At 40.8% G+C, this 22,507-nt stretch overlaps 1 protein-coding gene across 1 annotated transcript in view; it reads right to left on the minus strand.

The window, feature by feature from the left end:
• The window catches only part of fcho1 (FCH and mu domain containing endocytic adaptor 1), a 112,653-nt gene extending 100,185 nt beyond the window's left edge, over positions 1–12,468 (minus strand). Inside the window, exons 1-4 of the mRNA XM_051934682.1 lie at positions 12,363–12,468; positions 11,536–11,580; positions 10,437–10,504; positions 10,282–10,343 (exon numbers count right to left, since the gene is read on the minus strand). Coding sequence (XP_051790642.1) covers positions 10,282–10,308 — 27 coding nt within the window. The 5' untranslated portion in view covers positions 10,309–10,343; positions 10,437–10,504; positions 11,536–11,580; positions 12,363–12,468. The remainder of the gene's footprint in view (positions 1–10,281; positions 10,344–10,436; positions 10,505–11,535; positions 11,581–12,362) is intronic.
• Positions 12,469–22,507: the final 10,039 nt, after the last annotated feature.

Genomic DNA, 22,507 nt, shown 5'->3' on the forward strand with positions numbered 1-22,507 from the left:
TGCTTGCTAGCAGGAAATGACACCACATAACACATCGCATTTAGTTTGTTGTATTTGTTTTCCTGCCAGTAGTAAAATACAATGATTTAAGACATTGGCAGCATCTTTATTTGCTATAGTGAGTAACATACATCCAACTTCTGGAACACAAATTCATCCACAGATTTAGAAGGGGAGGGGATGACAGTTTGATTAATCACTCTTAACAACCATCAACAAATGGAGGGAGAGAAACTTGTACTGTATGCATAGATTATCACCAGAGTGTAGTGTTTATGGCTTTAGTTACATGTGCGCAATAGATATGGTGGGAATATAGAAGAAAAGTCAAGGTACATTAAGATACAGAGTTTGACAATCACATTTCTGACTGCTAGGCAAACTTGGAAAAGGCTTGTGACCATGTACCCTGTGGTATCTTGTGGACTGCATATGGTGCACAGTGCAGCAATTATCTCGAGTCTGCCTTAAGTGATCATTCCATCAAGGCTATGTCAGATACTATCTACTGTTTTATATAAATGGTCAGAATGTTAAGGGTGAGACTTGGTGACCCCCAGTATAGGGATCTATAGACTGCAGCTCTATGAATTTCTTATTATTTAGTACTCTTACAGATGTCACTCTTCATGACGGGATGAAGAACTCAACAATAGACAAGAAACTATGATTAGTATCACTGCTTCTGCAAATCAAGATGGGCCAGGTGAGGATGCCACCTTGGGTACCTTCTGTAAGTGTGGATCCAAGCATAGTTCATTAGAAAAAGACACAGGGAAAAACCTTTAACACACCGCAGGGATATATGCCTGTTGGCTACCCTGGTAGTACCTGGGAATCCTTCAAATGTGCCTGGACACTGTCCATGGAGATTGGGTAACTTTTCTTTCCTAATCCTATGTATATTGGCACTGCAGCCTTCACTGGGACAAGCAAATAGAAAGTAGAGTAAAACAGCAGAACTACTATACCAATTGCTTTGTCACCCCACATCTTGCTCACACATCTGAGGATAACAGGAGGAGGAGATGGTGGTGGTAAAGGAGACAGAATAAGGCAGACCTACAACTGTGGAATCCAAAAGGAATATGGAAGATCAAGGGTATGAAGAGCTATCTTTCCAAAATGGAGTATTTTGCTTTCCAGTGAGTTAAAATAGGTTTTGTAGGACCAGGGTGATGTGGAGGTGGTTGCAGACCCTAGTAAATACGGCTATAGCAGCATTCTGGCCATGCTGTAGATACTTTCTCAGGTTCATTTAGTACAATTCAGGTTGCGGGGAAGTCAGATACTTCACCAGAAGCAGTGGACGCAAAACAGGAAACAATACTTGATAGGCCGCCAGTCAGTTATGGAGCACATATGCACACCCACAGTCAACCTCAAAGACCAATTTAGGGTTACAAATTAATATAAAATGCATGCCTTTTAGAATGTAGGAGTGGAAAACCAGAGTACCCAGAGGAAAGCAGATAAACACGGCTAGAACGTGCAAACTGTAAATTGACAATGACCATCTCTTATATATATTTCTCTTCTGGTTCGTCCTGCTTCCACTTCAAAACTGGTCCCGCCCACACGCAGCCGACACGGCATTTCTCGATTCCTATTCGTCCTCTTCCAAACCCTTCCCCATGCTGCCTGCGGCCTCTCATACACCTTGCTATTTTCGTTATACTGCGACGGTTGTTTCCTAAGCCTTTGTTATAAAATTAACAACAGTAATTTTTCTTCTCTGTCGACGGGTTTTCGTACAACGTCATCTCTATTCCGGGATCCAGTAACTGCCTGTTCCTATCAGTGGGTTATTTCTTGATACAAACGGTTGACAAAGGCAATGCACTCTCTCTACCGGTAAAGTAGCTTTACCACCTTTGCGGGAGCCACCTGTGTCTTTACAACAGCTTCTTACAAAGCAAACATCAGAAGCTAAAAATTATCGTGAACACATTTGAGAATACAACTCTTCTCTAGCGTTTGCTTCCATGCTTCCATGGGTGCACAGATAACTCAACCTCCTGGCCACAGACCATACTGTTTTAAAACACACGGGAAAATTTATCACCAAATCTCTCCACTATACGCTAACACTTCTACCTCTCCAGGATATGGACAGTTGTATGTTTTTGACACGCCACAAGCTACTGAAGTACGCTTACAAAATAAAGCAAACTCTGCATGCAGCGAAAATTTACTTCTCCAGCTAGATTCCATGCCCAGAACCATCAACCCCTTTGCTAAATCATACAAACACATGCATGAAATCACTCAGTCCAATCCAACAGCATCTGTGTGAATGGTTTTCAAGGAAAACCCTAGGCAGGATTTACAACGATACAATGCCGCGACATGTCACACTGATGTTGCTGTGTTTTTCATCGAAGAAGATGGCGAACCGCCTGCCGAAAGGGACATTTGCATCTATCCTATAGACAACTCCTGTAGACAGATTTCCACGCTCAATATGAATTGTAATCCTATGCTTTACCCACTTTTATTCCCTTACAGAGACATAGGCTGGCACAAAGATTTACAACATGTTCCCGATAAAAGAACCGCCAAGTGAATAAGGCTTACTCAATGTCAATTTTATGTGTACAGATTAGCAATGAGAAATACATTTAGTATTTTGCACTCCAGCGGCAAACTATTCCAACAGTACGTCGTAGATGCGTATGTTAAAACAGAGGGCGCGCGTCTCAACTATCTCAGATTACATCAACACGATCTACGCGTGGAACAATACAAAGGACTATCAGACGCACTGCAAGCAAACGCTGAAAATAACAACAGCAAAATTATCATATTACCATCCGCATTTCCAGGAAGTCCAAGATACATGCAACAAAACTATCAGGATGCCATGGCCATAGTACGTAAATTCGGAAAGCCTGATTTATTTATCACTTTCAAATGTAATCCTGCTTGGCCGGAAATTCTACATGCACTGTCGGATACCCAAAGACGAGAGCACAGACCTGATATCAGTCTTCAGCCACGGTCAGTTGTACGTGGCTTTTTCTAGGGTTAGATCTTTCAACTCATTATCTGTCGTCTCCACCAAAACACCTATTCACAACTGTGTCTTTCAAGAAGTATTTATTTCTTTTTGATTTCTGAATTCCTTTCTTACCGTTTTCCGTTCCTATTCTTACACCGCCGTATGCTACGGCGGGCGTCAGCTAGTATTTAAGATTCAAACCCAGGAGGTGTTTCATTCATACAGCCATAAAGGATAGTGTAGTAATCCATCTTAAAGTTACATATTAGGTGGATTTTGTGATGTGAGTTGAGGCAGAGATGCTGTGGCAGTCAAGCTTTAGAATTAAGTTAGATATACTGCTTGAAGTGAACGTATACCTGTTTTGACATATGAGCTCATAGATATAATGTAGATTTTCCAAACCATTTTTAAAAGTTCAAGATTTAATTTAATCAGCTTAAGCCATTAGCCACCATTCCCTGCAGAAATCTAATGAACATCAAAATTCACCTGGCACAATTTATAAACACCTCTTGATATATTCTGTGGCTGCAATTGATCTTGTAAATTAAATGTCAGCACAATTCTTTCTCATCGGCCATTTCAATTTTTTGCAATGAAATTTCATTTTCTGTAGCTTACAACAGAAAATGTAGGAAGTAATAAAGTATTGTTATGGGTGAATTATCTAGAAGTGACAAACCTGTCAGGCTGTATACTAGAGATCTGCTTAATATCCCTCTGTTGCAGACTAATAAAAGAAGATTTTGTTTTGCCTCTCCCCCCTAAGTAGGAAAGAAAACGGCTAAACAAGACATGAGTTCTGATGGAGTTAGGCAAGTCTTCATTTTTTTTAACTGATGACATTTAAACAAAACAGTGGAGGCAGAGTGGCCCATTATTGTTACTGCCTTATAGACCCAGTACAGAATCCCACATCTGGACATACGGTAGTTTGTGAGTGTTTTTTTTTTTTTGGTTCACTTGTTCATTATCCTATAAACATGAGTGTTGCCCTGTGACAAAATGGCATCCTGACCAGAGTTGGTACCTGCCTTACGCCCGATGCTACCCTAACTACATATAATAAAGTCCAATCTGTTAGCTGCCCTAGAGGATTGCCTGTTCATTCCCTTTTTTTAAGTTGAACAAAGAATGAGTATTCACCTGCTTTGTTTGTAACTCTGAATGGTTTAAACTTTCCATGACCCTTTATCATTTGTACCTCTGTTTTACCAATATCAAAACATTGCCCTACACAATTAAAGTAAAAGTTACTCTCTTCTCCTTGAGATATTTAACAGAGGGGAACGGGGATGTCATCATGTTGGGGGAAGCCACAAAAGATATTGAAATGGGTAGGGCAAAGGTGTCAACGATGTGCATCTCATCTGAATTACCAGTGTTTATGAAGTTTATGAAACAAGTAGAATCAGCTCACAGACTGAAATCACATGCTGGTAGAATTCAAAGCAAACCACTTCCAACAGGAAAGCAAATGTCAGCACTGAAAGCATCTAAACTATTATGCAGTTTTAGAATAGGCCACTGAACCGTTGCTCTAGCTGAATACTTATAGTGATATGAATGATTGATGTTATGGGCTACAACTCCTCTCCTCTTCCTCCTAAGCTGAATGGAGTGTGTACAAAAAAAAATCAGACAACTGGTTTCATGCTAATTGTAGTATGGATATCCCACCATATCACGCCTGGACAAACTGGTGAGGAAGGCAGGCTCTATTGTTGGCATGGAGCTGGACAGTTTGACATCTGTGGCAGAGCGACGGGCGCTAAGCAGGCTTCTATCAATTATGGAGAATCCACTGCATCCACTAAACAGTATCATCTCCAGACAGAGGAGCAGCTTCAGTGACAGACTGAGAAGATCGTTCCTCCCCCAAACTATGTGACTCTTCAATTCCACCCAGGGGGGGGGGGGGGGTGGGGTAAACATTAACATTATACAAAGTTATTGTCTGTTTTTACCTGCATTATTATCAAGCTTTAATTTAATATTGTTTTTTGTATCAGTATGCTGCTGCTGGAGTATGTGAATTTCCCCTTGGGATTAATAAAGTATCTATCTATCTATCTATCTATCTATCTATCTATCTATCTATCTATCTATCTATCTATCTATCTATCTATCTATCTATCTATCTATCTATCTATCTATCTATCGGCTGACACTAAGGATCTTCATCCATTCAAAAGCAAGTCTCTGCTGAATCATATGATGTCTAACCACCTTGAGGGAAGAACCACCACCCCTAAAACGACACATAGCATAAAATACACTATCTACAGGTATCATACATGTCACATGAATCCACACTAATATTGACATGAACCATATGTTCACTAAATCATACTATCTAAAGCACTACATGTTCTCTACATCCCTGTCATATACAAATGGAGGCCCTTCCCGAGATGCATGAATGCATGACTCATAAGGTTGAGTAAAGACCCTTGAAAAGCCACACAATAACCAAGACAGCACATCATACATGATTCCCAGCCAGACATCCAGGCCTTCCTGCTCATTCACTTGTTCACCCCAAGAAGAGTGCACTGTTGTCAAAGAGCGACTTGATGCATCATATTACCTAGTCCAATATATTTTGTGGTGCTCTGGCATGCCAATGGGGCTCTGGCACTCACCCTACATCCCCGTCACCCCATCCCCATCTCACAGCAGCATCTCATACTCAGAGCAGTCCTTACAGAGGCGCTGCCATCAGATCTCTCTTTATTCTGTAAGGCGGAAGCAGGAGGAAGTGAAGGCTGTTTGGTCTGAGCGTGGGTGCAGCTGGATGCTAAAAAAACCCCTTTGTGCCACTGACACCCTCACCTCCCCTCCCTCATCCAGCCCCGCCATCCTTCCCTTCCTCCTTTATGTCAACTCTTGTGAAACCCAAGCTGTAACTGGAGGCCTCTCATGCAAATTTAAAAGCATTGCCTGGAGGGGGTGGGGGGAATTGGAGATTCTGTTCCTCAATCTTGGATCCCAATTGCTCGGCAGATTCAGGTCACATGAAGACACAAAACTGAAGTGTGCTTTCCACTCAAGCAGCATCTCATACTCACCCCTCCCAACTACTATCTGCCAGCCTGATGCTCATTTTCACAGTGCCAAGCTGTATTCTAGGCGGCTGACAATTAATTCTGCTCTTCAGGATGGCTGTCGTTCATGGGATATATGAGTTAGGATAGGGTGGGAATAATGTACTCCCCACATTAGGAAGAGGGGGGTCCATAAGAAGCAGTACAACAAAGAAAATAAAGGACAAAGTTCATCCTATACAATAGATCCTGATAGAGATGTGGGGGAGGGGGTGGCTTTCATCTTCATCAGCACAAGGCTTTCTAATGTGGCGAAAAAAGTGGGGCAGAGGTTCCCCAAAGCTCTTCGAAGCAAGTTGTGTACAGCTGCTAAGTGGGCGTTCTGCAGACTTCTGTAGCTTCAGATTGTGACTCACATACACACACACACACACACACATACACACACGTGCACGCGTGCCCACAAGACATGATGAGGTGAGCTCTGAGTCATGCTGCATCCTGGGGTGTAGTACCCAACGCCTCCAATATGCTGACCGTGAAAACAAACATGTCTTGCATTATAACTAAACTTTCTAATAAATACTGCAGGTAAATTATTGTTTACAATTTGAATAAAGACACTTAATTCTCCGAATGGCCAAGACTTGTCAGACAAGCAAAAAAATAACGGAAACGTAGGAGGGCATTATACAGAGTAATGTTACTAAAATGTCACAAGTGGAGTGCTGCACCCCACCCTATTGTGACAATCCTGTTACCATGGCAACCAGCTAGTATTCCGGCACCTGCTGAATATACACCTGATTTCTATCTGCACAAGCCATCCCTTCCAACACAGAGTTTGCTGGATTCCCTACCTTTTCCGCAAAATTGTTCCTGACAGTTTCAGTCACCCCCTAGACCATTGGCCCTTGGTGGGAGAGTAATTAGTATTATGTCTCCATCAGGGCCTATAAAATAACAAAATGCAGCTAGCACACCCCTCCCCCACCCTCCCATCACAAAGTTGACGTGAGCCTGTTTCATTTCCACTGCTCCACAAGCAGTTACATTTGTTATTTCAGTTCTTTGCCTTTTTGGCAGCTGAAAGAGTACTGGGGAGGGTGTGTGCGTGTTTCTGTGCATTTGTTGAGGAGAGTGTTTCGGACCAGTTAATAGTTAAACATCTGAGAGGACCAAAAACCTCAATGAGACAACTGACAGGTGAAGAGTTAAGGCAAACAGAAATGGTGATTTCACTTTCCCTGATTACTGGATCTCAGGTCTGTTTGTTAGATGCATTTCTCTTGAGGTAAGAGTCACCATTCTCTGGGTGTAGTAGTAGCTGTACGATGGTAGGGCTATTGTCACCTGGACAGCGTATGGTGAAATTCTTACTTGCATGTACAACCAATATCTGAGATCTTTTTTAACACTAGCATATTATAAAAATATCAATATAAAAAGAATTTTTAATCCATGATTGAATTAAGTATTTCATGCTTCTAGATGTGAACAGTTGGTATTAAAGCACAGAAAGTCAGGGCGTAAATTCCTTTGGGTTTGGTTGAAGGATGGTCCTGAGAAGGAAAACCTCATTCCCACAGCTATTCCTGATTGAGTCTTTACCCCTCCTTCAGAAACAAAATCAGGACATTCCAAAAATAGCAGAGCCAGGTGCTTCTGATTTGAGCGCTGAAGTGCACCCGGGCCCCAGGGACACAGTGATGAATGAGCATATCACTCCTAGTAGAAGTATAAAGCTAAGCCTAGGAAAATAGGAAAAGTAACCAAAATATGAAGTTTAGCTGAAACTCCTGTACAAAACACCAATAACCTGGAAAACAAACCTACAGCCAGCTAACTCCAAAAGCGTCTGGGATTTGTCTCGAGTACTCATCCCACTGCTATTAATACAAGCACCAGCTTCAATTAAGGCACTTCTGGAATGTAGAAATGCTCTCAGGTCAGTGATGTCATTCCTAATGCACACATCATGAAAATATACTGTACAGTGATGACATTCTCTGTACACCCATTATAAACCCCTGCAGAGACACTAACATTGATGTAATTTCCAAGCACACTGCAGTGATGTTATTCTCAAATGTATTATGATAAACACCCAGAGTGATGTCACTCTAAATATTTAGTTTAACGTCTGTCTCAAAGTACTCAAAACAGTCATAACAAATCTATGCAGTGATTTATCCAACAATTTTACAAACCTATGTTTTACATTACTACTTCATAGGAAGCAAACGTGACTGGAATGCCACCACTGTTGGGACTTAAGCAAAAACCCATGCTCATTTCTCTTATTTAGTTTTGAGAAGCAAATTAATGAAAAATGCACTTCTTTGGGATGAAAGAGGAAATTGGAAGAATAAAGAAATGTGAAAATATGAATAACCACACACAGAAACTGAGCAAAGAGTATAGAAGTAGTGAGTGACCCTCAAACTGAACCCAGGAATACTAACCACAATGCTATCCATTGGTAGGCAAGTTACTTTTATAGTGAAAACCTTATCATGAACAAATATCATAATGTCCCTCATAAAGCCCCATAAAAAGCACACCAATCAATGATAAAATCCACTCTGCTTAATCCAAATGTAATATCCTGTTGGTGTAGCATCTGGAGCAAGACATGAACCAAATTTGAATGGGGCACCAGTCTATCTCAGGGCATGCTTGGGCTCACACTCACACATACATACACAGGGTCACTTTATAAATGCCACTCAATCGAAGGTCCATGTCTGTGGAATGTGGGACAAACTAGAATACTCTTAGAAACACAAGCTTAGGGAGCTGTTTATGGCTTTTGCTGTTCTTTACAGCGAAGGATTTGAGTGTGCGGCATTGCCACTAACTTTTGTTCCGTCTGTTTCCCTAGGATGGAGGTAGAGCGAAAAGTGAGATCACTTCTTTTGGCCCCAAAACACCACCCCTTCCAGTCCAGTTGGCATTTAAACAAAGTCACCACATGGAGTTGGTGTTCATTATCGGACCATCCTCAGAGGGACACAAAGCTCTGGTCCTCCGATAAGCCTTCCTTATTTTCTTTAAGATCACGGCAAAATGACAATTTTTTGTTTCAAACATTTGTTTGACTTATTTTATATTTCAGACATCTGAATTGAATAGGGTATCCTCTTGGATGCCAAGACTCCCTACATTGTCCTTGCTTACTTTCACAATACCCAGAGAAAACCTGTATGAATAAAAAGACTATATATAAACTTCACACAGACAGTGTCCAGACAAGGAATCAGACGTATTTTGCTAAAGCTGAGAAGCAAGCCCAGTAGTAACAGCAAGGATATCCCCTCAGATTGCACATATTATGCAGCTGTAGTGAAGTCTCTCCAAATTTCCTATTAAATTCTTCAGTGATGTTCCCAAAATAATTACCTTTGTAATTATTTACAAATATCCAAATTTCCCATAATAAACATCAGTGGTGTTTCCATCCAAAACTATCTATTTTAAACACCAGCCATGGTATTCTTTTCAAATCTCTAATAATAAAGTCACAACAGTGATATCTCTCTAAACTATCCATGATAATTATTTTGTCCTCTCTTATAGTCTAAATAAACACATGCAGCTATATCCCACCTAATAGGACCAACATTAACACATGCAGGGATATCTTTCTCTGTTCATCGCTAATAAGTACCTGCAGTGTTATTCTCAGACAGTCCATGATAAGCACCTGGAGTGATGTCTCTTTCAAAAAGTCAAAATAGATACATGCAGCAATGTCCCTCTTATAAGGTCCAAACGTATCACCTGCAGCAATGTCCCTCTTATACTGTCCATAATACATACATGCAGTGATGCTCTACTTAAAGACTCCACAATAAACACCAAAAGTGATGTTCCTCACAATCTAACACTCATTAATAGACCACTGAAGTGATGTCTCCCTTAATACCACTATAATAAACATGCAGAGGGGCATCACTCTCCAAGCTCCCATAATAAACACTAATAGTGATATTTACTCCAAACCATCCATTCTTCCATTGTCTGAATTGAGCTGCATGAAGCCTCAGTCTCTGCTAGCAGCAACAGGTAAAAAGGTACGAAGAAACCCTGAGCAAGATTTAGTCATTAGAGCTCAGGCAATGCCACTCTTAATACCCTTATAATAATTCCCTACGGACAGATCTCTTATTGCACATTGCCTTACATACATGAATTGAACTAAAAAAAACTCTTTTACTTTCTGCTCACCCAGAAGTTGTCCCGAAAGAATGACATGTTGGATCTGGACCAGGGCAAAGGCTTGCTGGGAACTGAAAGCAAGACAACAGATAGGTATGAGGATCTGGGAGGTGACATACCTGATAACTCCCACCACCCACCCACTCAGCTCTTGTATAACTCACCTCAATGAAAGAGTCTGGCAGTGCTCTTCTCAGAAGCAGTTTTAAGATGAGTGTCACCTTCTGGACCCCTGGAACACAGACAAACTTTGTATTCTCCAGTCTCCAAAATTACTCCACCATGCTGCTTTTCAATTTGAGAGCAATTCCCCAACAGCAGAAACGCCCCCATTGGAGAATAAGGCACTGTGTAAAGAAAGGTTTTCTCTTTTCTATGGAATATACGCTAGGTATTGTTACCATAGCAACCCCCAAGGCTCCGACTGGGTCTGCTGGCATATCTGACGCAGAGGATATTCTCTTCCCAAATAAACCCCCACACACCCCTGAAACAATATCAAGTCTTGACTGTGTACCCGCACATCCTCCAACACAATTTTAGCCATACTAAATAGAAGTACAGTGCCCCTGTCATGAACTTTTGCCTGTTCTGCTGACAGAAAACTAAGGCTGTTACAGAGTGAATTCAGATCCATCCACTTACTGAGCCAGCTTATTCCAATTTTAGGCAAGTGGAAAACTGGAACTAAAACATTACCATCACACATAACCTAGGAATCAGTCCTGAATTGGGATAAGTCCATCACAAGGCATGTTCACATACCCGCACGCACTCATCTGGACCATGGTGGACCCAGATACAATTCTTGGAAGAAACCAGGAGTATGCCAACTACACACAGACACTACCCAGGCTTAGACTCTATCTCACTCCTCAAAAGCTGTGATGCAGTAGTAACAACTACACCACTGTGCCCCCTCAAATCAGATTAATCTCTTTGCCATTTTAAAAAAGCACCTGGTTGCCATTCAGATGCACTCTAAAAAATGTTCCTTTTCATAAATAAGGGTTTGGTATATCAAGTGTAATGGCTCAGCCGCAGGTGCTCTATGAAGGGCTTACTTTACTGCACTTGGGCTTCTGCTGATTTGGTATTTAGCCCATACATATAAACCTTTAAAGCTTTGTCGGGACAGATGTATACTATCAAGAACTCACTGACTTGCCAATACACCTCTTCTACTGAGTTACATAAGGAGCCCATACAAAACTGACAGCCAACACTGCATTTTACATATAAATAAAAGAGTATTGTCCTCACCAAGTGATGATCTCAGCCACTGACATCTTGCACAGGTAGCTTGATCTAGAAACGAACAGAAAACTTCAAGATGAATAGTAAGAAAAACATGTCCTTTTGGTACTTGCAGCTGCTTCTCTTTGCAAAAAAAAAAACTAACTAAAAACTAAAAAAATACTGCAACGCCCCCCACAGGCGATGAGAAGAGGCTAAATGCGGGTAAAGTAACATGCGGTGAAAAAATATAGTTGCCGGTGCGAATTTCTCAATCGCGGTTTACCCAAACAGTTCAATTTAGCATGTGCCTGGAAATGTACACAGGTGTCAAATTCCATCTATTCTGAAAAAATGGGACACCGTGTGGCACTCATTCTACCTTGCCCGCTGAATATTTCACAGCATAAAGCACTCCGTTTGACTTAGCCGCTGTTCACTTGTCTCCTGCGATGTCACGATCTGACTACTGACATGTCTGATGTACAGAATATTTGACGCGTGCCCTGTCTGACTAGCACATCGCCTCACTCTCCTATCATATCGCGCTATGACGGCTGCCAAAACGTAAGGGTCATCGACATTTTTTTGCATTGTTCTACTTGGGTGTTCCACTTGCATTCTTTTACCATGTCGCGATATGACATGTGCAGCTGCGATTATAGCGTTATCTCTGATGAACAGTCTCACTGATGGCTTCACGTCAATCATCCTTCAACAGCCCCGCATTCATTTTCCGTTTTCCACTCATAAAAAAACAGTTAAGGCTAGCAACTGATGGAACGGGCATTGCATTCCCCATCGGCACACCTGATGAGTCCACTCTAATAAACTCCACAGCCAGCTTAGGTTACCTGTACACAGCGTTTCCCCGGTTATCGCTACCAATGCGCGTTTTTCCACTTCTCTACGCGGTTGCCTCTAAGGTTTCAGCAGACGCTCACCGCTATAGTGCACACAAAGCCCAACCCCTCGAGCAGCTCATTGGCCAGCGGTGCAGCCTGAGGGGAGGCGGGATTGCTGTTTTCAAAGAAGTGAGGTATGTCGCGTTCCACTGCTTACCAGTTCTTGAGGCGTTAATCTCAGTTTGACTAGCGATTGGACAAAATAAACGTCTGCCTTCAGCGACTGGAATACTCAGTCAGCTATTGGCTATTTCGCTGTCCCTCAAAGCTCAGTCTCTTGAAACCCGCTATTACATTCAGCAGTGATTGGAGTTAGAGTCAGCCTGATTTCATGTAGCAGAGGCGGGATTGCTGCACTCTGCCTTTCAAAAGAGAACGAGACGTGCCCTCCTTTCAGATTGTTCGGTCATTGGACGCAGTGGCTGCTTGTCTGTGGAACCTGTTGTTAGGAAGCCTACCGCTTTAATGAAGAAATGTAGGCAAGGCAGAGGTAGTTTAAAAGCGGGTTCAGTGCATAGGGTGTTGACGGAGAATTAGTTCCTTTTTTGGCAACATCCGGCCGCAGGTGTAAGATGCTGAGCGCATGCCTTTTACGCTTTCGGGGGGTTGATAAACGTAAGTTGGAAGAGGTGGCGAAGGAGTGGGGTATGGCGGTCTCTCGAGGAAAAGAGAACGAAGGAGGTGGAGCTCGTCTACTCGCTCCAAATGTTTCATTTAATTGAGTAGGCAGAACACAGAGAATAAAAAAAACTTCCATCTGTCTGCCGGTATATCAGAGTGAAGCCTTACTAATGGCAACAGGTTGCAGAAGCGTAGATTTGAGGTAAACTAATTCAGCAATTTCCAAGGTCATTTTCTAAGCAGTGTTTTGGTTTACTCATCAGCACAAACGTTGACATTCATTAATGAATATAGTGGATTCTAGTTAAAATCCTAAATGTCGGTACACCTGACTTTTTTTTTTTTTACTTCAGGCTGTGGCTGGCAGTGAACCTAATTGTTGTCCACATTTTCTTGTTGCTTTTCATGATGAGAGCAGTGGGCAGAGGTGATGAGACTACCTTATTCCCACAGCTATCTTCCAACCTTTCTGGAGATCAGTTAAAATCCTCCAACACATGGTCGGCTCTACCGTGAGTGTGACTTGGGTAAACACCCTGGGGGCCTCAAAACAGAGAGTTGCCTATGGCTGAATCTACCATCAGGGCATGGTTGTCAGGTCCTTAAAAGTGTATAGCCCAAGATCAGCTCAAGAATTGTGTTAGATGGATTAAGTACATACCATCAAAACCTTTGGAGCTTGGAGATTTGATAGTGAAAGAATGGGTAATTATACCCTTGATCAGCAGGAGTCTCCCTCGGAGATTTTTGAACATTGAAGTACCAAGAGCAGAGGTAACATGGCAATAATACAGAAGAGGGAGTTGAAAAATAGCCCAAAATACCGTTTTTGTTTTTAAAGCTGTCTAAAAAACCACAGCCCACAAAAGCCCATTTGTTTCCACATACGCTGATCACAAATAGCCCAATTGGGCAGGAAAACTGCCGATCTGGAAACACTGCATCAAGGTAACTTTGTATATGAGTGAAATGCCCAATAAAAGGGAAAGTCCACATTTTCACCTACAGCATGAGCACTGCTACCACACTTCCAATCAATCAAAATAGAAAGCTTTTAAAAGCCCTGTTTGTTTGGCACCAGTGAAGGGCATTTCGATTCATTTTACTGAATTGATTCTTCTAACCATTTAAGTGAAATGATTAATTTTGTTTAAATCATTTTTAGGATTAGAATATGTAAAGTTCAAGAGGGGTGCCCTTTTGGTATATTTCATATTTAATATATATAAACATGATGATAATTCATATGACATTGTCATGTTTCAGTACACAAACATGACAACACATTTAAGATGCATAATTAAAATAAAACGTTACGTTACAGAATCATAAGTGAACAGGAATTGTGTGACTCATTTGTGGGTAATGATTTGTTCACAAATCAAATAAATAAGAGTCATCCAAGAATCAGGTAAGGTAGATTTGCATAGTGTTCACTAAAGTAAAATGAGGAAAGATTAAAAGAGCTGAGCCTATACAGTTTAATAAAAAGAAGATTAAGAGGTGTCATGATTGAAGTGTTTAAAATTATGAATGGAATTAGTACAGTGGATCAAGACTGTTATTTTAAAATGAGTTAGCTCCTCTCACACAAGGCGTCCCTCAAGGTTCTATCCTGGCTCCCCTTCTATATTCCCTTTATCTGCTCCTCATCTTTTACAAACATGATGTTGCGTATCATTGTTATGCTGATGATACGCAGCTGTACCTCAAAGTTAGTTCTGACATCACTTCATCTGTAAAAAAGCTGTTGAAATGCTTTGAGGATATTAAATATTGGATGGCACAAAATTTCTTGCAATTAAACGAAAATAAAACAGAAGTCATTATTTTTGGTCCTACCACATCTGCAGTTGAAATCGGCATGCACTTAGGACCTTTAGCAGCAATGTTTCATAATGATGGCAGAAACCTAGGTATCGTCTTTGAGTCGTCACTAAGTTTTGAAAAACAAATCTCCATGGTAGTAAAGTCCAGTTTTTACCAACTGAGGCAAATTTCTAAACTAAAATCCTTTCTATCACAGAAGGACTTGGAAATAGTCATTCATGCCTTTATTACATCTCGACTAAATTATTGTAATTCTTTATATGTGGGTCTGCCAAAATCTGCTCTGTCGCGCCTTCGGCTGGTTCAGAACGTGGCAGCTCGATTTTTGATTGGGTCGAGAAAAATGGATCACACCTCCCATTTTAGCCTCTCTCTACTGGCCGGCCACCGGTGAGGTGTCACATTGATTTTAAAATCTTGTTGTCTGTTTTTAAAGCCTTGCATGGTCTCGCTCCAAAATATATCTGTGACCTCCTTCACCCCTATGTGTCACCAAGAGCACTGAGGTCATCTGGGCGACTGCTCCTTGTAGTGCCAAGATCTCGGCTGAAGTCGAGGGGAGACAGAGCTTTTTCAGTTGTTGCTCCTAGGCTTTGGAATGACTTGCCTCTGCACATCAGGTCTTCATCCTCGATTGAGGTTTTTAAAAGTCGGCTTAAGACCTACTTGTTTTCTTCTGTCTTTCATTGTGTATGATGGGATTGTGGTGGATGTTACAATTGGTTGTTTTATTAATCTGCTTTTGCATGATTGTTTGTATTGTGTTTATTTTAATGTTTTTTTGTACAGCACTTTGGAGCAACCTCTGTTGGTTTAAATGTGCTTTTATAAATAAATAATCTAATCTAAGAACATGGGGACACAGTTGGAAGCTTGTTAAGGGTAAATTTCACACAAACATTAGGAAGTTTTTCTTTACACAAAGAACAATAGACACTTGGAATGAGCTACCAAGTAGTGTGGTAGACAGTAAGACGTTGGGGACTTTCAAAACTCGACTTGATGTTTTTTTGGAAGAAATAAGTGGATAGGACTGGCAAGCTTTGTTGGGCTGAATGGCCTGTTCTCATCTAGAGTGTTCTAATGTTCTAAGTAAAGGTAAAAGCAAATAGTTTTTAGAAATCAGAATGATATTTTTATAAGGTTCAGTTTTGTATGATTCATTTATAGAATGCATAAAGTGACATACATGCATTAGTTTTAATATCCATCCATTTTCCAACCCACTGAATCCAAACACAGGGTCACAGGGGTCTGCTGGAGCCAATCCCAGCCAGGAACCAATCCCAGGCAGGGTGCCAACCCACCACAGGACACACACAAACACACCCACACACCAGGGCCAATTTAGAATCACCAATCCACCTAACTTGCATGTCTTTGGACTGTGGGAGGAAACCAGAGCGCCCGGAGGAAACCCAAGCAGACACAGGGAGAACATGCAAACTCCACACAGGGAGGACCCGGGAAGCGAACCCAGGTCTCCCAACTGCGAGGCAGCAGCGCTACCCACTGCGCCACCATGCCGCCCTAGTTTTAATATTGTTTATATAATCAGTTTAAAATAATTCCAATAACAGTATTAAAAATACAATAATACATTTTTTATATAATGCCTTTCCCATGCATTGTACTAATGAATTGTATAAAACAAAACAATACATTCTAATATAAATGTGTAGTTACTTTATTGCACTTGTATGATGAATGAGAGAATCATCAGTGACAGTTTTTGTTCATTGATATAGTCTAAAGGCAAAAGAACCATAAGTAAAGTAAATGAGTCGAGATCAGTGATTTATGCAGTTCTTGTACATGTGGTTTAAACATCTCCCATCATCAGGAAAACAAAAAACACTAATGACATCATGCAGGACACACATGTGCTTTAGCACTCCCGTTAAGCTTGTCTCAATAAATTCATTTTTCCTTTGAATGGATTCATATGGCTTACAGTTAAGAGTCGGTCAAAAAGAACAAATTGTTCACGAGTCGCCCATCAGTATTTGGCACAGTCAGAGCAGGTGTCTTTAAGTTAGTTTGATCAAATCATACATTTCATGAGTTACCATGCTACAAAAGACAAGAAGTTTAAATGGATGGTCACTCAATACGTGAGCCCAAAGGCACAGTGAAAAGAAAAATTAGAAAACAAAAAAATAGAATGACGCTATTTTGGTGTAAGCTGTACCTGAATGATGAGCCATAATGAAGCTTTGAACAAGCCGTTAATAGTGCAGTTGAAACTAATGAGGTCGAAATTGCTGCTGCGTGCTATCAGCAATGTGCAGTCCGATTCCGCAGCAGAGGTGAGCAACAATGTGATAGGATGACAAGGCCACTACAGGAAAAAAAGACCTACCAGGTAATGCCAAACCTGAACAAACATTTTTTTATTTTATTTGTTGCATATATGCAACATCCAAAAACCTCAGATTCATATCTCCTTTTTGCCACACAGTGACGTAAGACTTTTAAAAATATTTAATGGATGTTCATTAACTGCGCAATCAGTACTTGATTTCCTGCAGATATAATGCTACACTCATCAGCTTGTTTGTTACATTCATTTAAATGCACAAATGAACAAAAAAGAAGAAGTTGACCCAATAGAATGTTTTGGGGTTTTTTTTTTCCGCTTCCCTGTACCTTATTTATTATTGACATACTTTGTGGGATGTTCATAATGTGTGAGTGTACTGTGCTTGGTTTGAGTACCCAGGGTCCAGTGAGGGTCGTAATCCGGCCTTATTCCAGGCAAGTCAAGTGGTGTTGTCCCAGTGGGCAGTGCCCTGCACATCTCCCATGGTGGCATCCTAAATATATGCTCAAACCCCCTCACTTGTCTACTCTTGATGTGGAAAACAGACAGTTTTACTCTGAGGTCTTTCTGTATTGCTAAGCTTTTTACTCTGTCATGGAGAGAAAGCTCAGGTACCCTTCAAAGTAAAGTCATTATTGTTGTTTGTGCTTGTAATCTCGATCTTTCAGTCATTGCTCCTAGCTTGTGACCATAACCGAGGACGAGGATGTAAACTGACTAGTAAATTGTCAGCTTCTCCTATAGACTTTGCTGATGTTTTAACACCGAAGTCTGGTAATATTTTTTGTAAAAGTGCTCCTGCTGCACTGAGTTGTTGTTCTATCTTTTGATCACCTGTAACTTCACCCCTCATCTATGAACTGGGAAGATTCAGAGGTATGTGTATATCTCTACTGGGCCCAGATATTCATCATTTATCTACAGGGAACATGCCACTTATTTTTCAGGAGAGGACCATGGCCTTTGATATAAAGATGTTAAGTCTCATCCCATACACATCGCAATTGAGGACCTTTGCAGCAGAGATCACAGTGTGAGGATATCAAGAGGAAAGTGTCATCTGCAAACAGCAGATAAGCAGCTCTTAGTTTTTCAAACTGGATTTTTTCCAAACTACAACTTGCATTTATATCCCATCCATAAAAACTGAACAGGAGAGCAGACAAGACACACCTTTGTCAGAGTCCAATGCCCACACTGAATGATCTTGATTTAATGCCAGCTATGTGAACACTACTCTCACTGTGCAGTTACAGAGCTGGTATCTATTGGTGCTTCTCAGTAAATTCTTCAAGACTCTCCTTACTAACGTGGCACACAGGGATTCTTTCTTCTTCTTGACAGCTTCCCTTAATGCTGGTGTCCACAATAGTTTCTTGGGTTGCTGCCATGAGAGGCACCAACAACCTTTTTGCCACTGCTGCTTCCAAATCAAAGATATTGAAGGTGATGTCTCCGAACTCACCCAAAATGCAAGAGAAAATCCTCTGGTAATAGTTTTAGGCATTCATTACATATTTACAGCACATTCTCACTGCTCTTTTGGATCTCCCAGGCCTTTCCAGAAGGTGCTTTACATATGTGAATCAGCTCAACACCAAAGGATGAACACTTAGCACCTCTCTTTTCCAGAGTGTGCAGAACATACTGTATAACTTCTGATCAAACAGCACTACTAAAATGTCGAGCATTGACCAGTGCCTTGTCCAGGTTACTCTAGTACCAGACACACTTGAGGATCATTGCATTTCCACATGGATTTTAAGTGGACAATCCATGGCTAGCACAGAAGTTCTATATTGCAAATGGGTTGTACTTGCCAGTCCTCCTCCAGGTAGCCCCACATGAGCACTAAAATCTTTTATTAGCCACAGTGGCTACAGGTTTTTTAAATTACTGACCAGTTTTTGCTACTAATTTCTTAAGACTCAGACCCTGCAAATCACAGCTGAGCAACGTCAGTCCTGGAGGAGCGCAGTGGCTGCAGGTTTTTGTTCCAACCCAATTGCTTCATGAGAAATCATTCCTTGTTGATGAAGCTCGTATTGCTCAAGTGACATTTTTCTGCTTTATTACAGTTGTCTCATTTTTTAAGATTTTGATCCCTCAATTGCTTATTTTAGTCTTGAACAGTCATATTAATTGTTTTAACTGTTCTTTATTAGCAATATGATGCAAATGACAAAGGAACCAACAGTTCTACATCTAGATTGTCTCCATTTCCACCCATGTGTATTCTTCATTCACTATTTGTTTTAATTACATATTCTGAAGGAAACTGAAGAGTAAGTGAAGAAGTAAAAATTACCCATCTGTTTTAGGCTTCATATTACTTGGAATTATACATGTATCATTGTACATGGTGGAGTTAAAACCTCAACAAGCTATTAAATTAAATAAGATCTGTTATTGGTGAGGATTTGCTTCCAATTAAGTAACCGGGTTGGAACAAAAACCTGCAGCCACTGCAGGTCTCCAAGATCAGAGTTTTCTACCCCTGCTATAGAGTCAGTAGATGGTATCCCATTGAAGACCCAATTCAATTTTTCATAGAAGTTTCACTCAGGCAACCTTCATGTCCATGGGAAAAAACTGAAATGTACATACCTAGCGCTTATGAGTATCTCCACATCCAACTGATCCTCCGTCTGTTAGAATAGCAGAGGCCTCCATTGATCTAGACATTTATAGCATCAGAGCCAGTGCCGTACACAGAGGTGAAACCAGCGTTATCATTTCTGCATTTTCCAACCGCCCACAGGAATTCTGGCTCTTTGCCAATCAGTGACATAACTTTCTAAGTCCTAAGCCCCAGTTTCCATTTCCTGGAGTTTAATATTCCTGCATCCATTTCACTCTTTCTTGTCACCCATTCTGCATTGTACCTGATCTTCACCCTTCACCTTGTGGTAAGCCCACATAATGGATCCAACACAGAATTTTTGGGCTGAGCCCAAACAGGCCATGTAGGTCACTTGGCCAATATGCATTCGTAGGCAAACACTATTCCCAGAGCTGATCTCAGGAGAGGATCCCAGTCATTCTTTTCTGAGTGAGATTCTCTTAGATTTAATTAAAAGATTCATGAGGGTCAAATTATGGAATGGTTGTATGGTGAAAAAATCACATTTGGAAAAAAGAACAGATGAATGCCCACTGTCTTAAAAGCACAATCTTTGCTCTTTATGCCCAGCTTCATTTTTGAAGCCATTGACTTGAAATTTGGCACACCTTTAATTCTCACCATTAGTCAGGATTTTAACATATAATTTTGTCTTTGCTCACCTTGGGGTGCAGCTGGGCGACTTAGGGTCAGAGTGAGTTGTGTGAAATACTAAAGTGTGGTGTGTCAACAGAGAAACAGCACTGTGCAATTTCTGATGGTAGAGTAATGCTTAGGACAGCTTGATCCACAACTATTATATTTCACTTTTTATTTATCTCACTTTTTTTTGTCAGGGCAACAGTCCACCATTGTTGGAGGCATAGTATGTCTGGAGTTACCATGGATTCAGAAATTATTCATACCCCTTCACTTTCTGCACACTTTATTATGTTGTAGATTTAATTTTAAATGGATAAATGCACCATTTTTGTCCATCAGTCTACATTCAAGAGCCCATAATAATGTTTTCAAAAAGGTTTGCAAATTTATTAAAAATCAAAAGCTGAAATCTCTCATTTATGTAAGTATTCAGACCCTTAATTTGGTACTTTGCAAAGTCTCTTTGACAGCAATTACAGTTTTGAGTTTTCTCGGCTAAGTCTCTACAAGCTTTGCACACCTAGATTTGGGCAGTTTATCCTGGTCGTCCTAGCAGATGCTATCAAGCTCAGTTAGATTGGATGGGAAGTGTCTGTAAACTGCCATCTTCAGGCATCTGCACTGATATTAATGGGGTTGAAATCTGGGCCACTCAAGGACATTTTTAATAAATTTGCAAACCTTAAAACGAGACTTCACATTGTCATTATGGGTTATTGAGTGTAGATTGATAGACAAAAATGATCAATGTATGCATTTAAAATTAAATCTACAGCACACAAAGTGTATAGAGAGTGAAAGGGGTCTGAATACATCCCAAGTCTACTTTTAATTATTGCAGTTTGGGTCACAAGTGCCACCATTCACATAATACACCACCTTCACAACCTGCTTGCTGCTGTTTCTCTGTCATATTTGAATGTGTACTCTGTTGCTCAGTAGTCTTAAACCTGTAACCCTAAATCTCCTAATGATTTGGGGCAACAAATTGTATTTAGTTTAATTGCAGTGTTTTTTACCACTTTACATTTATAGCAGACTTTTGAAAAACTACACAAGCAAAGCCAGAAAACACAGGCTATATCTACATAAATAAAGCTTACTTCACATCTCCTTGTTTTGTTTTTTTTCTTTAACAGCATCGTATCAAATTTCATTTGTCACAAATTATACATACAGTACTATGCTTAGTTGTTCAACTATAACAATAATATATGACTTTATAAATTCAAAAAACATTATTAGAATTATAGATATGTAATAAATAATAATTATTATTAAATATTACTAATAACTAAATAGCTATCTTAAATAACTTAATGTGAGAGCGTTACCAATAGTACATCTTGTATTTTGAGACACTTTCTTTATTCAGCGTGCGGATGGACTTATGGACAGAAGCTTCTCCTCGGCCTCCCTGAACTGGTCGTTTAAGGCAGTGGCAGTGTTTACCTGACCACAGTACAGAAAAGAGGCCATTGTTGAGATGGCTGGTGCCATGGGTAATCTTTTTTGCCCAGGTCCGACATTGCTTGGTGTAGATGTCCTGGAGGTTATTGAGTGCACACCTTGTGATGTGTTCAGCTGACTGCGCCACTCGCTGTAGAGCATTGTGGTCCTGCTGCATGCTGTTCCCAAACCAGGTTGTGATACTTGCATAGAAATGTTAGTATTTGGGAGGGTAGCCTGAAATCCCTGAGGCACCTAAGATGGCACAGACCAGGTCAGATCCTGCAGGTATCTGAAACCGTCCACCTTCTCTGCCTGAGTGTTATTAATTCTGCGGGAGTGGTAGTGCCTCTGTGGTTTCCACAATCCGCTTCTTTGTCGTGCTGACATTCAGTAGAAGACGGTTGGCTTGACACCTGAGACTTTCCAATTCATTCAGGTAAGCCTGTCCATTACTGTTAGATATCAGGCATACCACATCTGTGCCATCAGCAAACTTGACAATGATGTTAGAGTCATATGCACAGAGGGAGTATAACAGAACACTGAGAACACAACCCTATGGAGCACCTGTGTTGAGGGTAAAGGTTGATGAGGTGTGGCCAG

Source organism: Erpetoichthys calabaricus, chromosome 12 (assembly GCF_900747795.2).
Source record: "Erpetoichthys calabaricus chromosome 12, fErpCal1.3, whole genome shotgun sequence".
NCBI lineage: Eukaryota > Metazoa > Chordata > Cladistia > Polypteriformes > Polypteridae > Erpetoichthys > Erpetoichthys calabaricus.